General features: G+C 37.8%; 1 protein-coding gene across 1 annotated transcript in view; it reads right to left on the bottom strand.

The window, feature by feature from the left end:
- The window catches only part of NMU (neuromedin U), a gene marked incomplete at both ends in the record, with an annotated part of 31030 nt that extends 18300 nt beyond the window's left edge, over positions 1–12730 (bottom strand). The window contains 2 exons of the mRNA XM_082653536.1: positions 3656–3714; positions 12622–12730. Of these exons, the coding sequence (XP_082509662.1) occupies positions 3656–3714; positions 12622–12730 (168 nt within the window). The remainder of the gene's footprint in view (positions 1–3655; positions 3715–12621) is intronic.
- Positions 12731–23786: the final 11056 nt, after the last annotated feature.

Here is a 23786-nt window from a genome sequence, read left to right as displayed (position 1 = left end):
CAGTAAGTTTGGAGTGTGCTAGAATGGTGAATGACAAAGGGATGTGACAGGGCACTGACCGTGTCTGCTAAACTCTCCAAGCTCTAGTCTCAGTTCCACTGGTTCATTCATCTATTCTTACGCCCTCACCATACCTTTTTTATGAGTACAGTTTCTTAGTATATCTTGAAACCTGGTAGGGCAAGTTCTGGCTCTTAGCTCTTTATATTTAAAAGTTCCTTAGCCATTTGTAGACCTTTATTTTTCCACATCAATTTTACGTTAAATTTATAAACTTTCCAAAAAGAAGTTAAGTGGAATTCTGATTGGGTTGCATTGATTTTATGAGGTTTACATTGACTCATTTAGGTAGAATTGATATTTTTATTACATTAAATTAATTGTTCCCTCCAAAAGCAAAGAACGTCTCTCCATATATTCACATTATCTTCTAATTCCTTTATTAAAATTTAATTTTTTCTCCATAAGCTATTGTGTATTTTTGGTTAATTCCTAGATACTTATAGTTTTTGTTGCCATTGTGAATGATGTAATATTTTCATGTTACTTTTTCCTAGTGAAATTTATTGATTCTTGTATATTGGTATTATATCCAAAACTCTTCTGAATTCTCATCTTAGCTCTAATAGTTTAAGAGCGAGCAATTTATTAATGTAATTCATCATGATTATAGATTAAAGGAGAAATGGCATATTGCTTATCTCAATATTGGTGCAGATAAAATATTTGATTAAGTTCACATTTTATTTAGGATTAACGAAACTCTTAGGAAGACAGGAGAAGAATAGAAGTTCCTTAACTAGGTAAACGTTATATAACAAAATTCTAGAGCAAAGTTATACCCTATGGAGAAGCTTTAGTTACATTTATTTGTATAACATAGTACTGGAGGCCTTTGGACAATGATTAGAAGAAAGAAGAAATTGTTTCTTCAGTGCTTATTGTATTACTATAGCGCCTTTTTGGCATCAGATATTTTTCTAGGAATTTATTCATTTCATCTAAGTTTTCAAAATTATTACCATATAACTGTCCATAATACTTTGGCAGGGGTAATAGCTTATTGAAATATAATTCAGATTCTGTACAATTCGCCCATTTAGAGTGTACGATTCGCTAGTTTTTTTTTTAAGCTATTATCCCATTTATCTAGAAAGACCATAACAGCTTGATATAATAGCCTTCTAGAGAATATATATGTACACACAGAAATTAGGCTTGTGGGTCAGGATAAACGTCAGAATTTAACCCTGACGGTAGCAAGAATTAGCTTACCTCAGATGAAGGCTATAACTCAACTAGTTAGAGCAGAGAATGCCTTAAGGTAGTAGAACAGCTGCCGCTTCCCAGTGCCCTTCTTTTCTCTCCCTGAGATATGCCCTAAATCTGTGGGTTTATGGGACTAACGCAGGATGGGAGTCCCACCAGATTAGAGGGGCACTGAGTCTCCTCAATCTGTTTTTTTCTTTATCAGTTTAGAGGGTGATGTCATTGATAGGTAAAGCAGTAAATCTATACTCTAACTACCTTGTTACTGGACCTAAAGTTCATGTTTTGAATACAGACCTTCAAACTGAACCACAGAATATAGGAACTCTCTGGTTCAGAGCTACAAATAACAAGGGGTCTTTCCATAGGGCCTTTGCAGCCACGGACTTTTTAAATTACAAGTCATGACCCACCACTGTCCATCCCTTAGTTGATAACTTTTGTCTAGACCAGTATGATGACTCCAGACCAACATGACACAATTAACTCGTTTTTCGTGTTATTTACTGAGTTGTGCAAACTTTGCCAGTCAATTGTCCATAATACTTATTTAAAACATTTAAAAAATTTTTTTGTTTTTATTTTTTATTAATTTTTATTGGAGTATGGTTGCTTTACAACCATATGGTATGTAAACCACATGGTTGCTTGTGTTAGCCTCCACTGCACAACAAAATGAATCAGCCATACACATACAGATATCCCCTCTCTTTTGGACTTCCCTCCCATTTAGGTTACCACAGTGCATTAGGTAGAGTTCCCTGTGCTATTACAGTATGTTCCCATCAGATGTTTATTTTATACATAGTATCAATAATGTATATGTGTCAATCCCAGTCTCCCGATTCCTCCCACACCACCACTTTCCCCCTTGGTATGGACGGATAAAGAAGATGTGGTACATGTATACAATGGAATACTACTCAGCCATAAAAAGGAATGAAATTGGGTCATTTGTAGAGACACGGATGGATCTATAAAGTGTCATACAGAGTGAAGGAAGTCAGAACAAGAAAAGCAAATATCGTATAAAACATTTTTTAAATCTCTCTTTTTCTTGGTGATCTACCCTTTTTCAGTGTATGTCTTTTTTTATCTTTATCTTCTCCACTGCCTTTTTAAATCAGTACTGCCAGTGCTTATTAACATTTTGAAAGAACAAACATATGATTTTGTTAATATTGTTGAGTTTTTCTCTCCTCTCTCTTTTTAATATTTATTTCTGCCCGTATTTTTATTATTTACTTCATTCCTGTTTCTTTGAATTTTCTCTGTTGTTCTTTTCTCCCACATTTTTCAGTTGAATGCTACGCATATTTGTTTTTAAATTTTCTTTTTTCCTGATAAATATATATGAAGTTAAAATTTCTTTCTAGCTACTGTTTTAGTTGTAGCATACAAATTTTGACTCATAATATTTTTATGTCATTCTTTTTCAGTCTAGGGCTATTTACCGAAATTCCACTTATTTTCCTAACAGATGGGATATTTAAGTTATACTTTTGTTAATAGTTTCTAACTTTATTGCATTATGATTGCAAAACATTTAAAATGGATCCTAAGTGATGAAAACTTTCTTTGTCTTCTAAGACATGGTCTGTTTTTTTAAAATGCCCCAATTATTCTCAAAAAGAATGTTCATACTGTTTAGTACAGGTTTTTAAAAATATTTCTAATAGTTCAAATTCAAATTTATTAATTGTATTGTTGGGTCTTTGACATATCTACTTGTGTGCTATTTGCTTTAACTATCAGTTTTGAGAGAGGAATATTAAAATATCCAACTACAAATGTTCATTTATCTATTTTCCCCTGAATTTCTATCAGCTGTTAAATAAATTTTGAGATTGTTCTGTTAATATATATTAATGATGGCTGTACCTTTTTGCTCTGTTGTTCTTTTACCAGCATATAAGATCCTGCTTTGTCTGTTAAAATGGTTTGTGTATTTGAATTCTATTTTATCAGATATTAAGACTGCTACTCCAATTTTCTTGCAGTTTATATTTGCTTGGTATGTCATTTTCCATTCTTAGCCATTTTTTGTTTTCTGCTTTCAGTGTGACTCTTACAGAGATCATATTGCTAAATCTGTTTTTAAAATCCAGCCTGAGAATCTCTTTTAAGGGGTGTATTTTAGCACATTCATATTTATTATAATTACTCTATTATTAGGACATATTTCTGCCACCTTAATTTACCACTTACTGTATTTTTGGTTTCTTCTTCATCTTTCCTTCTTTCACTTGATAAAGAGAATAATTCTGAATTCAGAATGTCAGTAAAATCACAGTTGTCCCAAAGCTCAATTACATTATTTCACTTCACCATGATAATTTTAAAAAGGGTAAAGTTTCCACTAGTTTGCGTAAGGATAATTCTTTACCTCATTCCACAACTGTAATTCTTGTTCCAGCTGTAATCCTTGAGGCAATATTGGAGCACCTAAAAATAAAATTTTGGATGATAAAGTTTTGATTTACTTTTGGATGATATTTCTCATTTTTCACTGTGCATCACTACCCTCCTATTTCAACTAGATATTTCAACATCTGACTTAGTATAAAGAGACATAATTATTAAATAAACCTTAAAACATTACAAAGACGTTACTCTCAAGAGTGAATTTCTTATACGTCTACACAAAAACTTGTACATGAATGCACATAGCAGCATAATTCATAATAAGCTCAAAGCAGAAACAGTGCAGATGTCCATCACCTGGTAAATAGATAAACAAAATGTAGTACATCCACACAATAGAAAATTGTTGGCAATAAAAAGGAATGAACTACTGATATATGCTTCAACAGAGACGAATCTCAAACGTATCATGCTAAATCAAATAAGCCAGATGCAAAAGGTCAAATACTGTATGAATCCATTCATATGGCATGTCCAGAGAAGGCAAACCTATAGTGATAGAAAGACTAGTGGTTGCTTGGGGCTGATGGTAGGAATGCGGATTGACTGTAAATGGACATAACAGATATTTGGGGGGTGATGGAAAATTGTGATAGCTGCACAACTTTTTTTTTTTTTTTTGGTGGAGATGAAACAATACTTTATTTGTTAAGGAGGAGTAAAAGTACAAAAAGGCTTATACGACAGAACATAAAAAAGTGAGAAATCCATTGTACTTAATTCAGAACGCTTGAAGAATCATCTATGCCACTATGTATGAATAATGCAGGGGCAGAAATTTATTACAGACACATATATTTTGGTTTGGATTTAGTGCTGGACCTTGTTTGACTTAAATCTTGTAAAGAATGATATTCAACTAACTGAAATAACATTTTTCAAGTAAGACAATGCCTCCAGGGTATTACCAGTGTGATCCTGAAACAGAATTTGGATGATGAAGTATCAGATAAAATTTATGTAAATGGCATGATGTTGTAGCACTTTAACTATGATGAGTGAGGATCTTTTTTTTCTTCTGCTTTTTTTCTTCCCAGTTTTACGAAGATGTAATTGACATACAGCACTGAATAAGTTTAAGGTATACAGCATAATGATTTGACTTACAGATATTGTGAAATGATTATCACAATAAATTTAGTTAATATCCATCACCTCATATAGATACCAAAAAAAAAATGTTTTTTTCCTTGTGATAAGAACTCTCAGAATATACTGTCTTAACATTCAAATATACCACAGAGCAGTGTTCACTACAGTCATCATGTTGTATGTTACATCCCTAGTACTTACTCATCTTATAACTGGAAGTTTGTACCTTTTGATCACCTTCATCCAAACTTATCTTACCATAAATCACAAATTAATTTAAATTAAAAGACAAATGAAAACTTCCAAAATGTATGAAACATATTTAATAAAATGTGATGGTAAATATCCTTATAATATAGAACTCTTTCAAATCAATACAGAAAAGAAAACATTAATAAGCAAATGACTGCCCAACTCCTTAAGTCTACTTAAAAATCACTGAGTTGCAACATAATAAAGGCCATGTATGACAAACCCACAGCCAACATCATTCTCAATGGTGAAAAACTAAAACCATTTCCACTAGGAACAGGAATAAGACAAGGTTGCCCACTCTCACCACTGTTATTCAACATAGGTTTGGAAGTTTTAGCCACAGCAATCAGAGAAGAAAAAGAAATAAAAGGAATCCAAATCAGAAAAGAAGTAAAGCTGTCACTGTTTGCAGATGACATGGTACTATACATAGAGAATCCTAAAGATGCCACCAGAAAACTACTAGAGCTAATCAATGAATTTGGTAAAGTAGCAGGATACAAAATTAAGGCACAGAAATCTCTTGCATTCCTATACACTAATGATGAAAAATCTGAAAAAGAAATTAAGGAAACACTCCCATTTACCACTGCAACAAAAAGAATAAAATACCTAGGCTAAGGAGACAAAAGACCTGTATGCAGAAAACTATAAGACACTGATGAAAGAAATTAAAGATGATACCAACAGGTGGAGAGATATACCATGTTCTTGGATTGGAAGAATCAACATTGTGAAAATGACTCTACTACCCAAAGCAATCTACAGATTCAATGCAATCTCTATGAAACTACCACTGGCATTTTTCACAGAACTAGAACAAAAAATTTCACAATTTGTATGGAAACACAAAAGACCCCGAATAGCTAAAGCAATCTTGAGAAACAAAAACGGAGCTGGAGGAATCAGGCTCCCTGACTTCAGACTATACTACAAAGCTACAGTAATCAAGACAGTATGATACTGGCACAAAAATAGAAATATAGATTAATGGAATAGGCTGGAAAGCCCAGAGATAAACCCATGCACCTATGGTCACCTTATCTTTGATAAAGGAGGCAAGAATATACAATGGAGAAAAGACAGTCTCTTCAATAAGTGGTGCTGGGAAACCTGGACAGCTACATGTAAAAGAATGAAATTAGAACACTCTCTAACACTATACACAGAAATAAACTCAAAATGGATTAAAGACCTAAATGTAAGGCCAGACACTATCAAACTCTTAGAGGAAAACATAGGCAAAACACTCTTTGACATAAATCACAGCAAGATCTTTTTTGATCCACCTGCTAGAGTAATGGAAATAAAAACAAAAATAAACAAATGGCACCTAATGAAACTTAAAAGCTTTTGCACAGCAAAGGAAACCATAAACAAGACGAAAAGACAACCCTAAGCATGGGAGAAAATATTTGCAAAGGAATCAACGGGCAAAAGATTAATCTCCAAAATATATAAACAGCTCATGCAGCTCAATATTAAAAAAACAAACAACCCAATCCAAAAATGGGCAGAAGACCTAAATAGACATTTCTCCAAAGAAGACATACAGATGGCCAAGAAGCACATGAAAAGCTGCTCAACACCACTAATTATTAGAGAAATGCAAATCAAAACTACAATGAGGTATCACCTCACACCAGTTAGAATGGGCTTCATCAGAAAATCTACAAACAACAAATGCAGGAGAGGGTGTGGAGAAAAGGGAACCCTCTTGCACTGCTGGTGGGAATGTAAACTGATACAGCCACTACGGAGAACAGTATGGAGGTTCCTTAAAAAACTAAAAATAGAATTACCATACGACCCAGCAATCCCACTACTGGGCATATACCCTGAGAAAACTGTAATTCAAAAAGACACATGCACCCCAATGTTCATTGCAGCACTATTTACAATAGCCAGGTCATGGAAGCAACCTAAATGCCCATCGACAGATGAATGGATAAAGAGGAGGTGGTACATATATACAATGGAATATTACTCAGCCATAGAAAGGAACAAAATTGGGTCATTTGTTGAGATGTGGATGGATCTAGAGACTGTCATACAGAGTGAAGTAAGTCAGAAAGAGAAAAACAAATATCGTATATTAACACATATATATGGAACGTAGAAAATGGTACAGATGAACTGGCTTTCAAGGCAGAAATAAAGACACAGATGTAGAGAACAAACGTATGGACACCAAGAAGGGAAAGCAGCGGGGGGTGTGGTGGTGGTGGTGGGATAAATTGGGCGATTGGGATTGACATGTATACACTGATGTGTATAAAATTGATAACTAATAAGAACCTGCTGTATAAAAAAAGAGAAAACCTGTTTATTAGGTTTATAGACATGTGTGCAATTAAAAAAAAAAACACTACTGTTACCTTGAAAAAAAAAAGTGACCAACTCAATGAAACCTTGTGAATACAATGTTAAAAAGTATAACTATGGGGCTCCCTGGTGGCGCAGTGGTTGAGAGTCCGCCTGCCGATGCAGGGGACACGGGTTCGTGCCCCGGTCCGGGAAGATCCCACATGCCGCGGAGCGGCTGGGCCCGTGAGCCATGGCCGCTGAGCCTGCGTGTCCGGAGCTTGTGCTCCGCAACGGGAGAGGCTACAACAGTGAGAGGCCCGCGTACTGCAAAAAAAAGAAAAAGTATAACTGTGAATCATAAAATTTAAATTTAGTATGAAAAGATAAGAACGGAAAATTATATTGAAGCTATGTGGAACTATGTTTATAGACAACAGGAAGAGAAAATAAAAATGTAAATATTGCTTGATAGGATAATGAGATTAGAGGTGGTCTTTTAAATTTTTCATTGTTATGCTAATATAATATCTTTATAAAAACTAAAAATCGTCCAACAACACATTTTTTAAAAATTGTGGTAAAATACATAAAACAGAAAATTTATCATTTTAACCATTTTAAAGTGGACAGTTCAGTGATATTAAGTCAACAAATTTTTAAAACTTTCAGATGGCACCTGAATAAAAGATGTGTTGTCCATTGGTGATTTTAACGTATCTGGAATAGAACTAAAGTCACCACAAAACTTTTTCTGGGAAATTGGCAGATCATAAACATAAAAAATTTATTTTGCTTTATATTAAACCTTATTGTTTTACTGCTTCAAAATTCAAATTTACTCATAAGAAAGAGTCAGTTTCATATTAGATTTGGTTTCACAAATGCTGCTCCTGCTATTCATTCTTATCACCAGGAAAAAAAGACTATTTGTGACTAATGATAATATGCTCCAGAAAATAAAGAGCTAAGGTCTCTTAGAAACAATACAAACGTTATCAGTAGAAGTAAATTATAGCAAATTTATATATTCAGGAGAATGTGAAACTTATACCACTGATTGTTAAAGGGGTTTAAAAGCTTTTTATTACATTTGGTAACAAAATTATAGGCTTAGTTGTAAAATCCAGGGTTAACTAACATTGGGAAAATTATACATTACAGTAAACATTTAGAAAATGTTTTTCTAAAATGTTCAATCTAGGTCAATAAAATTGTCTGTAGAAGTAAAAATAATAATAAAATAAAATGTATCATGTCCTTTAACCTTCATACCAACCTTTTAAGTTAGCTATTCTACTTATTCCCATTTTAAGATGAGGAAATTGAAGGAAGGAAAGATTTAAGTAATTTGTCTCAGGTCACCAAAATATACATATGGCAGAAGCAGATTTCAAACCAGACTCCAAATCCTGACAGATTTTTTTTTCTAATTCTACCACTTTTCAGATGTCTTGCCTTGAGTGCACAAAAATTTGTGCTAGTATTTAATCTATGTTCTAATAATAGTAATAGTATTTCGCTACATTTTCTGTACCCAGCATTAGAAGTAACTTACAGGGGTCATGTAGTCCATAGTAGAGAGTTGATTTGTTTGAATCCCCTTTCATGGGACAGCTATTCAAGGTGGACAAATGAACTTACACACTTCTCAATTAAATATTTCCCACCCTAGCACAAATGTATATCCCAAAGTCACTGTTGTCTGGTGGATATTACTTTGAGCTGATTCTGTTTTCAGGAGGGGATAAAGCTTCTCAAATTTTCATGCAAAACACCTGGTGGTCTTACTTAAATGAGCTTCTGATTCAGTCATTCGGGGACAGGCCCAAGAGTCTGCATTTCTAGCAAGCTTCCCGGTGATACCTGATACGGATGCTGCTGGTCTATGAATAACTGTGAATAGCCAGGGGGAGTGAGCACCGTATTGTAGAAAGAAACAGAGGATGCCTCTTATTTGACAGAACTAGGGAGCTCAAATAAACATTTTAGGTGTAACCTTTTTAACAAGTCAGAATATTTCCAAAAGGGGTATATGAATGTTGTCATGAAAAAAATCTAAAATCCATAGGCCCATTCCTTACAGCTTGGATGCATTACTCATCTGTTTTTACTAAGAGTGCACAGCTTTGAAAAATAGGAAGGTAAAAGAAAGAGGAATGGAGGGAGAGAGCAGTATTTGATTGAAGAGAACCAGAGTCAAGTATGATGCAGGGAAATGCACAAGGAATTCCACGTGTTGGATTCAGTCTTCACCTGCCTGTACTTCTGATTTCTCCACTCAAGGTACCATGGTTAATCTCTGTTTGACAGGTCATTCCTGTTTAAAGAATACAGTTTCCTATTATTTCTTCTCCTGACCAACCCCCATCCTCCAGTAAAAGTGGAAGCTCCCCCTCCCTACTGCCTTACCAAGAGCATGGAGAGTTTGCCTCCTTCCATGTCCCCAAGCTTGCATGGGCCACACCAAAATTGCCATTATGTCTAACCTAGTCCCAAGCACTTATATAATCGAAAGGGGGTACTTTGGGGCTCTTACACGAAACACAGTCTCAGGGTAAAAAGGTTAGAGAAGCCAAAATTTCAAAATGTTTATCTATAATTTATAGAAAACCATTAACATTCTATGACTGAATCCAAACATAAGGGAAAAATTTTCCCCCTTTGTCTATTTGTTAACTGAAGTTGATGTGATTTTCCTCTCAAGATACCCCAGATGTGGGCTTTATACTAATCAAATAGCCATACTAGATACTTTCGCAAGTATTGCCAGGGACGGTGCCGCTGTCATCTACAGCCTAAAGACTGCACTGTTTTTGATCAATCAGTTTCAAGTTAAGTGAAATCTTTAGTCTTATACTGTGCAATCTAACTAATGCAAATAATATGGATAGACAGCTTGTGATCTGTAAATATATCATGTGTAAGAGAAAGAAAAACAGACTTGATTATTCTAAAAGTGGTATCAATTTTCTTTTCTCATTGCTAGTACTTAACTAGTGTAGTGTTTGGAAGTCAGAAATTGTCACTGCTGACTGAATTTTAAGAATTGTTCCATGAATAAGGGCCTGAGTAGGAAAAGACACTTCTCAATTTAGTCTTGGGCACTTGATCACTTATTGTCAGAGGCCACATCACGCAACAGTTTGTTGCAGATACACAAATGTGCCCCTCTTTCAGGAAATGTCCTTCTTTATTTTAATGTTCTCTGAATAGTAAACCATTTCCAGCCACCGAATCTGTGGCTGGTCCTTTATCTTCCCATTGCTATGTTATGCTCTGCTAACTCATTTTTGCCAAGGACGTTGTACTTATTGACATGATTTTTTTTCCTCTGGCATTGTGGCATTTGCTTTGTTGTTTTTCAATACATCCACTTGCGTGTTGCGTAACGATTAATCTTGGTAGATTATCTCCCAGTTTTGCTTATGTATGTCATGCTTCCCCTCCAGTGCTATCTTTAGGGTCTCAGGACTAGGGCAGATCAGACTAGGAAAAATTCACCCTCTTCCCTCCCCATCACATTTTTAGAGAGATAAAATTAAGTTTTTGGTATCAAGAGCAGATCTGAAGGGGAAAGAAGACAGAAAAGGGTAGTCTATGGGGTCTCTGTGTAGGGAAAGAGGTATCTCATCCCTTTGCTTGAGAAATCTTGGGGATATTTATGAGATGATTGGTCAACCACCAGATATGCTCTTTTGAAAATAAAACCCAAGACTTGCCTTTTTTAGAAATCAGCTGCTGCTTTCCATAGTTTCTGCTCAATCACCAGAAGACTGAAAATTCCCCTGCCTCCCCACCAAAAAGAAGTTACCTCCCACTGATGCAAAAATCACTGCAAGCATATAGTACGTAACATGCATGGAAAGTACATTTGCTTTACAGAGGAAAAAAGTTAAACTATGATTATCTGCTTCCTTAATAAGGTAAATAAAAATTACCAAACTAATTTTACCAATAAAAGATTAATATTACTTTGCATAAGTCATGCTGTAGCACTGCTGAATATGTGATGGAGAAGGTTTAGGTCTCCTAGCTTCTGACTGCTTAGATTTCATAGCCAAATTACCTTGCTTTTCAAGCACGGGTGTTCCCACCTCCCTACATCTCCAGTTCCTTAAGGAAAGGGGGAAAACAATGAAAGAACAGAAAAAAAAAAAAACATTAGGAAAAGAATAATAGTTTCAGTTCCCCCACCTCTACCTGAAGACTGGGCTACGTGCTAAGAAAGGTCCCTACAGTTATGGTTTCAAGTCCCTAACATTCTGAGCAATGATGAAACAGTCAGCCCTCCTTTATCCTACTGACGGGAAGGAGAGCAGAGGGAAACTAAGAGGACCTGCTGAGAAGCTAGAAAATTCATGATCTTAGTAGGTCAGTGGCTGTCACTGGAGGGGCCCTGGCTCAGAGCTGGGAGATGAGGGATGGTCCCCTCAAGGTACCTGGAAAGGTAACCTTAAGGGAACAGGGAAGTGATCTCTCCACTGGAACAAGTTGCATCTGCTCTACACTGTCTCCCAAGCTTCAGACACCCCTTCCTGACCTTGCTTTTGCTTTTCCCACACCTTTCCTCTAAGCAAAGCTCAGGAAGTCCCTACTGTTATCAAACCACATCTGCCTTCACTGGCTGTAGCTGTAGCACTGACTGAAAGCCCGGCTTGCACATTTGCTTCTCCAACTCCGCATTGTAAGAAGGTCTCTATTCCTTTTCCTGATCTGGCCCCTGAAAACCTATGAGGCACAGAGCCGACTCTTTCCCCGTCTATACGGCCAGAACGGGGCATGTTATTGCTCGGGATTATCTGAACAGACAGGAGCTCATTCACCAAGGAAGTTGAGCACTTTGCAAGTTGACCTCGCATCAACAGGGGAAGTATCAAACCTACTCTAGTTTTGCTTCACTGTCAATCCCTCCAGTGATTGCAGTCAAAGGAAAAGCATTTTCATTTTCACTGTTTTAACTCCCATTACCCGAGGGAGCCCTACAAGTTTCCACCGACCTCAGGCTGCCCGGCCTGGGGATTTAGGCCAGGCCCAGTTCCGCGCTCGAGCCCGGACACTGGCACCTGCGCCGCTGGCTGCCCTGGGGCGCCGACCCGCTCCTGTGATTAAGAGCGAGAACCTGGGGAGCCCTGCGGCACGAGGGGGTGGCAAATCTCAGAAGCCAAGATTAGAGGCAAGAAAGGGAGGGAAGAGAGCGCGGCGATCACAGCGGGGAGGAGCGGCGCGGGACCAGGCGGTGGCGCGGGTGCCCTGGGAGGCACGGGGTCGGCTTACCTCCGCAGGTGTCCGCGCAACAAGACAGCAGTAGTAGCAGGAGGAGCGGGGACGCAGCGGCCTCCTGACCGGGGGGCGGCCCGGGGCGGCGGCTCGCGGCTCGCAGCATCCCGGAACCCTGCACGGCACCGGCCCGCGCTCCAAGCGATGCTCTGGCTGAGCCTCTGCGTCCCTGGCGCGCTGTTCGCCCAGTTCGGCCGCCAGACTGACCCACCCGCGCTCTGCCAACTTTTAAATCTCGCGGACACGTGGGCTGAGGCGGCGAGGTCCCCGCGCGCGTCTCCTCCCCGCCCCCGGCCTCCCTCGCGTCACTCCCAACCCGCTGCCGGCTCCCGCGCCCCCTTCACAAGTTTCTGACTCAGAGTACCACTCATTTTCGTCGCCCCCGCCCTAGGGTCTCTGGGATAGAGGAGAATGGAATTAAAACGAGGCGAGTCTCTTCCCTTCTTTGGAAGCAATGAATGGGAGCTGGAGGGAAATGGCAAGCTAGGCGGCCCGAAGAGGCTGGGATGCCGGTTTTTACGCTGGACGGTGGCGATGCTCTGCCTGGGACACCCCTTATGCACCTTCCCCGGGAAGCCTTCTCTGCCCCTCCCTCCTGTCCTAGCGCTCCAGTCACCACCTCGGTGCAAGCACCTCTGTTCTGTTCCCTTGCTCATCCTCAGGTCCTGGCCCAACGCCCCGGGCATGTTAGAGCAACACAGGTTCATGGTGGTGGTGTTCCCCAAATTCCTACCTGGTCTGAGACCTTTTAGGGAAAAGCAGTTGTCTGTTAAAGACGGTTAAGAAGAAAGGGCTGCTGAGGCTTGACCACACCACATTTCTAACAGTTCTAGAAGGTCTCTGGCTGTCCTGTGGAATTCCAGTCCTAAGGTAACTCCCTTTCGTATGCATTTCTCCTGCTGTCACTCCCTAGCTGTTGCATTCTGATTTCCAGAGTGACCTGACTTCTGCTATCCCTCTCCATACTTTCCTTCTTAAGCAGAAACATCCACGAAGCAGCCTCCTCCAGGGCACCAGCTGATACAGTTTTAATTTCCTTCTCCAGAAAGATGGAAGACTGATCTTGTTTGACCTCCTTTTGAAAGGAACGCTGAGGAAAGGGTAGAAAAGGAAGTACATTAACATTTCTTAAGGGACATCTTTATGTCAGGCACTTTCCCGTGCTATTTCATTTAAAATGCACAGCACCTCTGGGATATGAAAGTATTATGATTCTCATTTGATGATGCTTAGAGATATTAAACAATCTAAGGGTATCAGCATGTGAGGGAGCCGCTGGCCATTCTACTCTCTGAAGGTGCTTCTCCTCTAAATCAGGGATTTTAATGTATCAGAACATGCACTGTGCAACCCACCATATGCAAGACATGTCCTTAAGAATACAACATTTAGCAATCTTCCTAAAGGAAATCACAATTTAATAAAGGACCCCAAACCCACACTCAAATAGCTGTATTACAAGGCCCATTGGGATGGTGCTCTGACAGAAATACAGAGAGGCAAGAGAATAACCCTGATAGATAAAGTGAAAAAAGAATGCCTACCACTTTAAAGTTCCTTGTACCCATGAAGCATGTGAACAAGGCCAGATTATAGAGTCTGGTCCAGGTTCAAAGATGGATGAGAACAGATTAGAGTCAAGACTGTGTGTACCTTGATTTATCCCCAAAGTAGTAAAAAAGTAGTGCAAAGACTGTAAATGAAGTAAGGATGTTGGCCGGGGGAAGAAGGCTCTGGTTTCCCATTGCCTTCTTTTGTCCCCTGGAGGCGCAGTGAAAGATCACTAGTCGCAGCCACTTGTGTGGGGTAAGCTGTCAGTGAGAGCAGAAAAACCTGAAAATAGTGGGCTTGATGCTTTTTATACCCCCAGCAGGTCAGGAAAAGAAATGACTTGTGTATTATGAGGTTTTTTCCTGAATGAATCAGGCTGCTCCGGATGTTCCTGTACGTGGCCCTTGGTACACGTAAGTAAGAGTTTTCTGAGTTATATACCTAGGAATAGAGTTATTAGGTCATAGGGATATCTAGTTAAACACTGGATTGTTTTCCAATATGTTGCACCAATTTACACTTCACTAGCAGCGCATGAAGTTTCCATTGCCGCACATCTTTGCAAAAACCTCTGCCACCCTGGTGGGTGTGGTATCTCACTGTGGATTTAATTTGCAGCTCCCACTACTAATGAGGATGAGTATCTTTTCACAGATGTATTGGCCATTATTGTTTTCTCTTCAGTGAAATGTCCATTTATCTCTGTTGCCCATTCTTCCCCTTTGGGCTGTTAGTTTTTTTCTTACCCATTATAGAAATGCTTTATGCATCTGGAGCTTTTGTTGGTTAACTGTGTGGCAACTGTTTCCTCCCTATATGTGGCTTTTCCTTTTACTCACTGTATATGAGTTGTTGTTTTGAAGAAATGCTTAAGAAATGCTTAAAATGACTTTCAGAGAAATGGTCGTGCTATTGTGTGACTTGGATGATAAGAGAAGATGGATGAGGGAATGAGGGAAAATAGATACTTTATTTACCTAGGAGCTAAGTGGGGCGGGGGTGGGGTGTGGAATTCCACAAATATCTAAATGGGAAGAAGCTGATTCCCAAGGTTCCCTTTTGTGCAAATATTCCAAAGAAGCAAGATCCCAGATCTCTACAGTGGAGGCTTAACAATTTAGTTAGGAACATTCCAATCTGTATTTAGTTCACATTCATCTAACATGAGCTTATACATCAGTATCTACCACCAGGTATAGTGCAGCATCTAATGCATTCCTACTTACTCTGTTCAAGACTGAAAGTTTGATTCTTGGTACCATGCTGATTCCTCTCACCTATTTATCTCTTGCAAATTGGCAACTGGACTGTGCTTTCTGTTTACAACCTGTAAGAATGAAGGCTAAATTAGATCATGGACCTACAGATTAGTGAGACCTGCTAGCTTGTGACAGGGGTATCTAGAAAAGTCATCATGGAGAGCATTAGGAAGGGGAGGATGGTTGAATGTCAGGAGAATGGGAGAGTCAGCAACAGATGGAAACTCAGGCAGGCAGTAGTTGGCAATAGCTAAGTCTAGTGAAGTCTAATAAAGAGACCCAGCTTTAGGAGCTGAGAGTAGAGGCAAGATCTGGAAGATTTAGGAGTTCTAGGCAAGATAGCCATGCATTCCTTCAAATATTAATTGAGCACCTTCTAGGCTCCATTCTAGAAGCTTGGGATATAGCAGAGACCAAGTCAGTTAAAGTCTCTGCCTTCATGGAGTTGACAGATTTTCAAGGAGAGGTAGATAATAAGCAAGGAAAGAAAACAGAACAATTTCAGATAGTAGTAAATGCTATAAAGAAAACAGGGTAATGAAATGATAGAAGGTGACTGGGAGTTGGGGGAAAGACACTTGACACAGGATTATCTAGGGTTGCCTCTCTGAGGGGATGATATGAGAGGCCTGAAAGATAAGAAGAAACCAGAAAGATCTGTGAAAAAAGAGCCTCAGGCAATGGGACCATCAAGTGCAAAGGCCCTGGGGCAGGAACTGAAAGAAATGCCAAGGCTGAAGTTTCCAGGAGCAGAAGGAAGCCAGTGTAACTGGCACAGAACTGGTACAGAGTGAGTAAGTGGAATATGCGGAGCTGATGCTGGGAAGTAGGCAGGGTGGGGTCCTGATCGTTGAAAGGTCTTAGAGACCATGGGAAGGAGTTCAATTTTTTCTCTAAGTAAAATGGGAAGTCTTTGAAGGATTTTAAGTAGAAGAGTGAGATGATTCGATTTACATTTGCAAAACATCACCCTGGCTTCAGTGAAGAACAGACTGTGGAGGACCCCAGTAGAAGCAGGGAGAACATGGTAGAAGTCCACACCAGAGCCATAAAACTGGAGGAAGTACTGATGCATGCTACAACATGGATGAACCTTGAAAACATTATGCTAAGTGAAAGAAGTCAGACACAAAAGGTTTCAAATGGCATGATCCCATTTATACGGAATATGCAGAAGAGGCAACTCCATACAGACAGGAAATAGATCAGTAGTTTCCAGGGGCTGGGAAGAAAGAAGAGTGACTGCTAATAAGAATAGAGGATTCTTTTTAGGGGCATTCCTTTTAGGGTGATAAAAAGTGTGCTGGAATTAGACAGTGATGATGTGAATATACTAAAAATCATTGAAGTGTACACTCTAAAAGGATAAATTTTATGGTATGTTAATCACATCTCAATTTAAAGAATAAAAGAAAGACGTTCAGGCCAGATACGATGATGATGACCTGTGGCAGAGGATGGTGGCAGCCTCTGCAATTTAGCTATTTGTCTATTTTTGTCTATTTTTGGCATTAAATATCCAAATTTTGTTATTTAACAAATAACAGTACAAAATAACAAATTTTGTTATTTAACAAATAACAGTCCTGGATGTTCTTGGTAACTATGAAATTCTCCTCTAGAACTTTGTGAAGGCATTCACCTAAGACATGTCTGTATCATGCTATAGTCATTAACTAATTTTTTCAGGGCAGAAAATATATACTTCATAAAACCCAGATGGAGAATGTTGGTCTTAATAGTCACTTTGATGTAACTGTTATTTATGAATAGCATCATTATATAAATAATGGCAAGTGGATTTTGTGATGACCTGTTCTAAACGGTTTATAGGACACTCACTCATTCAGGAAACATTTATTAAGCCAGTGTCACCTGTAAGATTTATAGACTAACAAGATGCTGAAAACTCTGCATCTTGTTTTATCTTTTCTAAGACCACCTGTACCTTGTCATGCATCTTCCCAATTTTCTGTTACTTGCTGCTTAAGTTCATGCAGGATGATCCACATAGAAATACCACCCTAATATCAAATTTGAAATTTAGAGAACAGTTTTTGCTTAAGGGTATCTAATACTGAAGAGTAAAGTTCTGTTGAGATTATGGAAGTTAAAAGCAAACTGCTCCAAAGACTCAATTTAGCCTTTGGTCTCTAAATAGAATTCAGGGGAGAAGCCAACTGTGGGGTTACAGAGCACAGGTTCAAGGCGAGAGGGTCATTTGTGGCAATTACAAGAAAATGACCAAATGATTGGGGGTCTATTTGCTTCTGAAGATGGGTATCTATTATTTAGTGACAAGGATACTTTTCAGCTCTTTCCACAAACAACTTTGGCATCTGGATGAAATTCCCAGTTTATAACTTGAGTTTGCCTTCTCTTTGAACAATAGTATTTCATACATTTTATAATAACTCCAATAATCCTAACTTTTCCTTTTCCCATCTATGCCTTCAAACTAGGTAGATATCGACCTCTCTGCTTCCAGGAAAATTTCTCGACTCAGAAAGACTTTTGGATGAACTACAGTGTACTGAGAAATCAACGCAGGAAAAACACTCTTCTAAGAGACAAGAAAAGAATAATGAATACAAGAAATGGAAGACCACAGACCAAATACATCTACATTTCTTAAGGCTTTCTGTTGTAGGATAATTAACTTTGCCCTGATAATGATGTAGCAGCTCACAAAATTTAAGAAATGCAACATCATCCTGTACAGGAGAGGGAAACTCTTCTTATTTTCTCTAATTATTTGATAAAATTTATTTTAAACAGTTTACAGGAATAAAAGTCCTTCCGCTTGAGGTTGTTTTTCAGGTTCATCCGATGCACATAGTGAGTGAGATGTGGACTAATGGTGAATAAAAGATTTGTATGTTCAAGAGACATTCTTGCTAATGTCTTTGCACAAGGATCTAGCTTTCATCTCTTCAATCTCTTGCATTCAGGAGGAGCTGTGGGTGGAGATACTGTTGGTGAATTCTCTAAGTACAGGCCAGAGAAGGTTGCCATGCAGCCTGAAAGCAGCATAGATTTATTGCAGAGAGACTTTAGAGATAAATTCCTTTTGAGAAAAGTAATAAGAGAATTTCTTAAAAAGCAAAAAGTCAATAACTTTTTGCAGTTACACTGGTGCCCACAGGGCTAGATTTTCACATGATAGATGTTCCGAGGGTAAAGCCATTATAGAAATGCAGCACTGTTATTACTAATTTGAAACATGACGTTAAAAAAAATTCCAATCCGTTGAAGGCAGAACCTTTCTCTGTTCCTTAAATTGCAATTAAAATATTTATACACACTAATGAAAGATTTATTAGATTTTCTTGACATGCTTATGAATCACATCTTGGCAAAGCTGGCAGCAAAACAGATACTTCCAGACACAGGAAGTTTTATAAAAATGGAACCTAAAATTAAATGACAGTTAAAAAATACAAGGATAAAGTAAAATTTATTATTTCTACACAATAAGTTGTACAACAATTTTTTATCACTAGACTGTTTTTTCAATCTATTTAAAAATGAGTCAAAACAATTATATTTTCTAAAGACATCTGTATTTATGAAAAAATATGTAATTTCTTTACATAAGTGTGTTAAAATAAAATTTTTTACTGCATTTGGTCAAAGGTAATTGAAAGAAAGGGAAAGAAAATTGATATTATTTGATCTTTTAAAAAATGCTAAAATAACATAATCAAAAGAGACCTGGAATGAGTTTCTGAATATAAAAATAAGCACCATTTCAGTTAGTATCATAAAGGAGTAATGACTACTCATTTTATCTCTAGTGTCTCAAATACTTTTAGCTCTGATTTTTTAAGTGGACCATAACAGATAACTTGAGTTTGCTCAATGTATAGGGATGTATGTCATGTTGTATATGGATGTATGTCATGTTGCTCTAAATTAAATACTAGAAATTTAAGACATTTCTGAGAAGAATAAAATTAGTCAATGTTGAGTAGTTCATTCTCTTTGTTCATCTATGAAGTGATCAAATCCCTTTTTCTCAAAAATTAATCACAGGTCCTTTTTTATGTTTTCACCCATTAGTACATATGTAAGCTACTTTCAATCTTGAGTTTCAACCCTGATTTCAGAGTTTTTAAACAGCTTAAAGGGAAAAAGCAGAAGTAGGCAAAATAATAGATTTACTTCTTAGAGAAAACTGAAAAATAAAATTAAGGCAATCATTGCCTTAATTCAGTGTGTTTCCAAGCAGATCAACCCTGATATTCTCATCATGACATCCATATGTTTAATGGTTTAACTACCACTTGATTTGTGGCAATTGTAGTTGATCAATAAAAATAATTTGAGCTTCTTTTTCTCATCCTTCTATCCTCCTGTACTTTTATTCTCTTTAAAAATATACCAAAGAATTGCCTTCAACTCCCTTCCTATCCTACCACGTTATACTCTATCATATAATAGAGACCTTCAGGAATGTTGAGTAAATTCTATATTGGGCAAAGCACTCAAGGCAAATGTATTACATAATTGATGATGTCTCCCTTCCCTGATCCCTGGATAGTAAATAGCACCCTCTTCCTCTCAGCACTTCCCATCTCCTTTACACACCTTTTTCTCCTTAACACTTATTACCACCTGACATCATAGTTTGTTTTTTTATTTGTCTCCCTTTGCTAGGAGAATACCAACTCAGGTTTTTAATCCTTTTATCCTTTTAAAAACACTTATGGTCACTTTCATATTGTTCTATAACTCAAGTTCTCGGTGTTAAGAGTACTTGGCATGCAATAAGCACAAAAATATATATACATGAATAAGGAAAATAAAAAACTGATCTATAAAACTTTCATTTATAATAGTGTACAACCTTTAAACATATATCTACTGTATAAATGGTGATACACCCTATAACTATATTGGAATGATAAAGCGATCTTTCATTGTCCTGGGTTCTGTTTCCTATTCTGACCTAGTGAGTGTGGGAGACTTGAGAAGATGGAATTTATAAAGAAAAGAGTCAATCAGCATATGGTAGAAAATAAACATAAATATAGAAATGCTGTTAGACACTGGGATTATGTAACCAGGAGAGCAAGAATTCTTGGAGGCAGTATGACCTCATGATTGAGAACTTGAGCAGAGGACCTAGACAATCTAGCTCTTGATTCAGAGCAGCACCACCTACTGGCAGCAAGACGTTGCAATACTAATTGACCTTTGAAAGATCCAGTTTTGATTATCTGTAAACTAAGAGTGCATAAATTTTTTTTGCCTGCATAACATCCCTTCCTTTTTCTGTAAGAATCTCACATGATTCAAGGATTGATCTCTGAATTTGCCTCAGAGCTATAGCAAAGGCTTTCTCTTTCTCTGTGAGTCTGACATACATGGACCATGTGGGTTACCACATGCAGAGAGGCTGTCTTGGAATGATACCGAGTAGCCATGAGAAATGGAGAGACAGAGAAAGAGAGAGAGGTGGAAATTGTTATATATGCTGACATCTGGCCAGGCCTGAAGCCAGGTCATCCTTTGATGTTCAGAGTTAAGTAAATCAAAAATTTCCATTTCTCTTTTAAGTTGGGATTCTTACATTTGCAACAGTGACCGGCACGAAATAAGTGCACAGTAAGTTTTACTATGCTGGTGATGACTAACAAGTAGATGAGAAAGAGAAATCATTAAATAGAAGAGAGGGTTTTGAAAACTTCTTCTAAAGTTTTACTCCATTTTTGTGTATTTCATAATGAAGACTGTCAATGCCGAGAATAGGAAGAACAGACACAAGAAGGAGAATTCATTTACTTCCATGAAACTTTCAAGATTTAGACCCACCAATTTTTCAGGAAGGCAGAAGGAGAAGATGGAACAAATGACTACAACGGTCTTTTACCATCCAGACCTCTTCCTAAACACACAGCCCAAGCTCTCATAAAGTTTATAAACTTTTTATTTTGAAATAATTATAGATTCACAAGAAGTTGCCAAACAATTTACAGAGAAGTCCTATGTGTTCTTTGCTTATTTTCTCCCAAAGGTAATTTCTTGTATAATTATAGAACAATATCAAAATCAGGAAAGTGACATTGGTACAATCCATAGAGCTTATTCAGATTTCACCAGTTTTACGTGTACTTGTGTGTGTGTGTGTGTGTGTGTGTGTAGTTCTATGTAATTTGTGGTTCTATGCAAATCTGTGCAATTTATGAATTGCACAGATTCCTATAAACACCATCACAATCAAGACACAGAGCAATTCCATCACCACAAAGCTCCCTTGTACTATACCCTCTTTTAGCCATACTCATCCCCTCTCCTCACCCCTAACTCCAGCAGCCACCTGCTTTTCCTTTGTTATTTTAAGAATGTTACATAAATGGAATCATATACTATGTTACCTTTGGAGAATGTCTTCTCCCCCACACTCAGCATAATTCCCTTGGGATCCATTTAAATTGTTATATATTACCAGGAGGTTGTTCCTTTTTATTATATTACATTTAACCATTCACCTACAGAAGGGCATCCAGTTTTGGGCTATTGTGAATAAAGCTGCTGTGAACATTTGCATACAGTTTTTGTGTTGACATAAGTTTTCACTTCCGTGAGATAAATGCCCTAGAGTGCGATTGCTGGGTCATATGGTAAGTGCTTATTTAATTTTATAAGAGATTGACCAACTATTTTCCAGAGTAGCAGTACCATATTACTTTCCCATCAGCAAAGAGTGATCCAGTTTCTCTGTATCCTTTCCAGCATTTGATGTTATTGTTATTTTTGATTTTATCTCAGCCATTCTGATGGGTGTATAGTGATATCTTGTTGTGGGCTTAATTTGCACTTTCCTAATAGCCATTGATGTTGTGCATCTTTTCACTTGCTTGTTTGTCATCTGTATGTTCTCTTCAGTGAAATGTGTGCTAATGTCTTCTGCCCATTTTCTAATTAGATTGAGTTTTGAGAGCTCTTTCTGTATTCTAGATACAAGGTCTTATGTTGAATATGTGATTCACAAACATTTTCTTCCAGTTTGCAGCTTGGCCCCCCTCCTCCTCATAAAGAGCAAAATTTTTAATTTTTTTGAAACTAGAATATTTTAATTTTTATTAAAAATTTTCATTGAGGTATAACTGATGTACAATATTATATGTTTCAGGTATACAACATAGTGATTCACAATTTTTAAAGGTTATACCCCATTTATAGTTATTATAAGATATTGGCTATATTACCTGTGTTGTACAATATATCCTTGTAGCTTACTTATTTTATACATAGTTGTTTGTAACTCTTAATCCCCTATCCCAACTTGTCCCTCCCCTCTTCTATATCTGTGAGTCTGTTTCTTTTTTGTTATATTCACTAGTTTGTTTTATCTTTTAGATTCCACATAGAAGTGATATCATACAGTGTAAAAATTTTAATTTTGGTTAGATGCAATTTATCACATGTCTCCTTTTATGAGTCATGCCTGTGGTGTCAAGTCTGAAAGCTTTTTGCCCAGTGCTAGGTTCTGAAGCTTTTCTCTTAAATATAAAAGTTATATATATATATATATATATATATATATATTTTTTTTTTTTTTTTTTTGCGGTACGCGGGCCTCTCACTGTTGTGGCCTCTCCCGTTGCGGAGCACAGGCTCCAGACGTGCAGGCTCAGCGGCCATGGCTCACGGGCCCAGCTGCTCCGCCGCATGTGGGATCTTCCCAGACCGGGGCACAAACCCGCTTCCCCTGCATCGGCAGGCGGACTCTCAGCCACTGCGCCACCAGGGAAGCCCCTGAAAGTTTTATATTTTTGTATTTTATTTTTAATTAAGTCTGTGATTATTTTTAAGTTAATTTTTACATAAAGTATAAAGTTTAACTCAAGTTCTTTGTTTTTTCTTTCTTTCTTTTTTGCCTATGGATGTCTAACTGCTCCAGTACTGTTTTTTGAAAAAGCTCTCATAAATTTTTTTTAACAGTTTTTTAAAAATTTATTTTATTTATTTGTTTTTGGCTGCATTGGGTCTTCGTTGCTGCATGCAGGTTTTCTCTAGTTGCTGTGAGAGGGGTCTACTCTTCGTTGCAGTGTGTGGGCTTCTCATTGCAGTGGCTTCTCTTGTTGCAGAGCCCCGGCTCTAGGCGCGCAGGCTCAGTAGTTGGGCTTAGTTGCTCCGCGGCATGTGGGATCTTCCCGGACCAGGGCTCGAACCCGTGTCTCCCGCATTGGCAGACGGATTCTTAACCACTGTGCCACTAGGGAAGCCCTATCATAAACTTTTAAGAATATTAAGTTGCCTTTGATTGTGTTTTCATCCTTTTGGTATTATTTTAAAAGCTGTTCAGAAAGTGGGATAACCACTTTTTATTCAAAGTCAATTTAG

This window comes from Grampus griseus, assembly GCF_964374135.1.
Source record: "Grampus griseus genome assembly, chromosome: 4".
In the NCBI taxonomy this organism is placed as follows: Eukaryota; Metazoa; Chordata; class Mammalia; order Artiodactyla; family Delphinidae; genus Grampus; species Grampus griseus.
The sequence above is the reverse complement of the archived record's forward strand: the minus strand, read 5'-3'. Positions and strand labels throughout refer to the sequence as shown.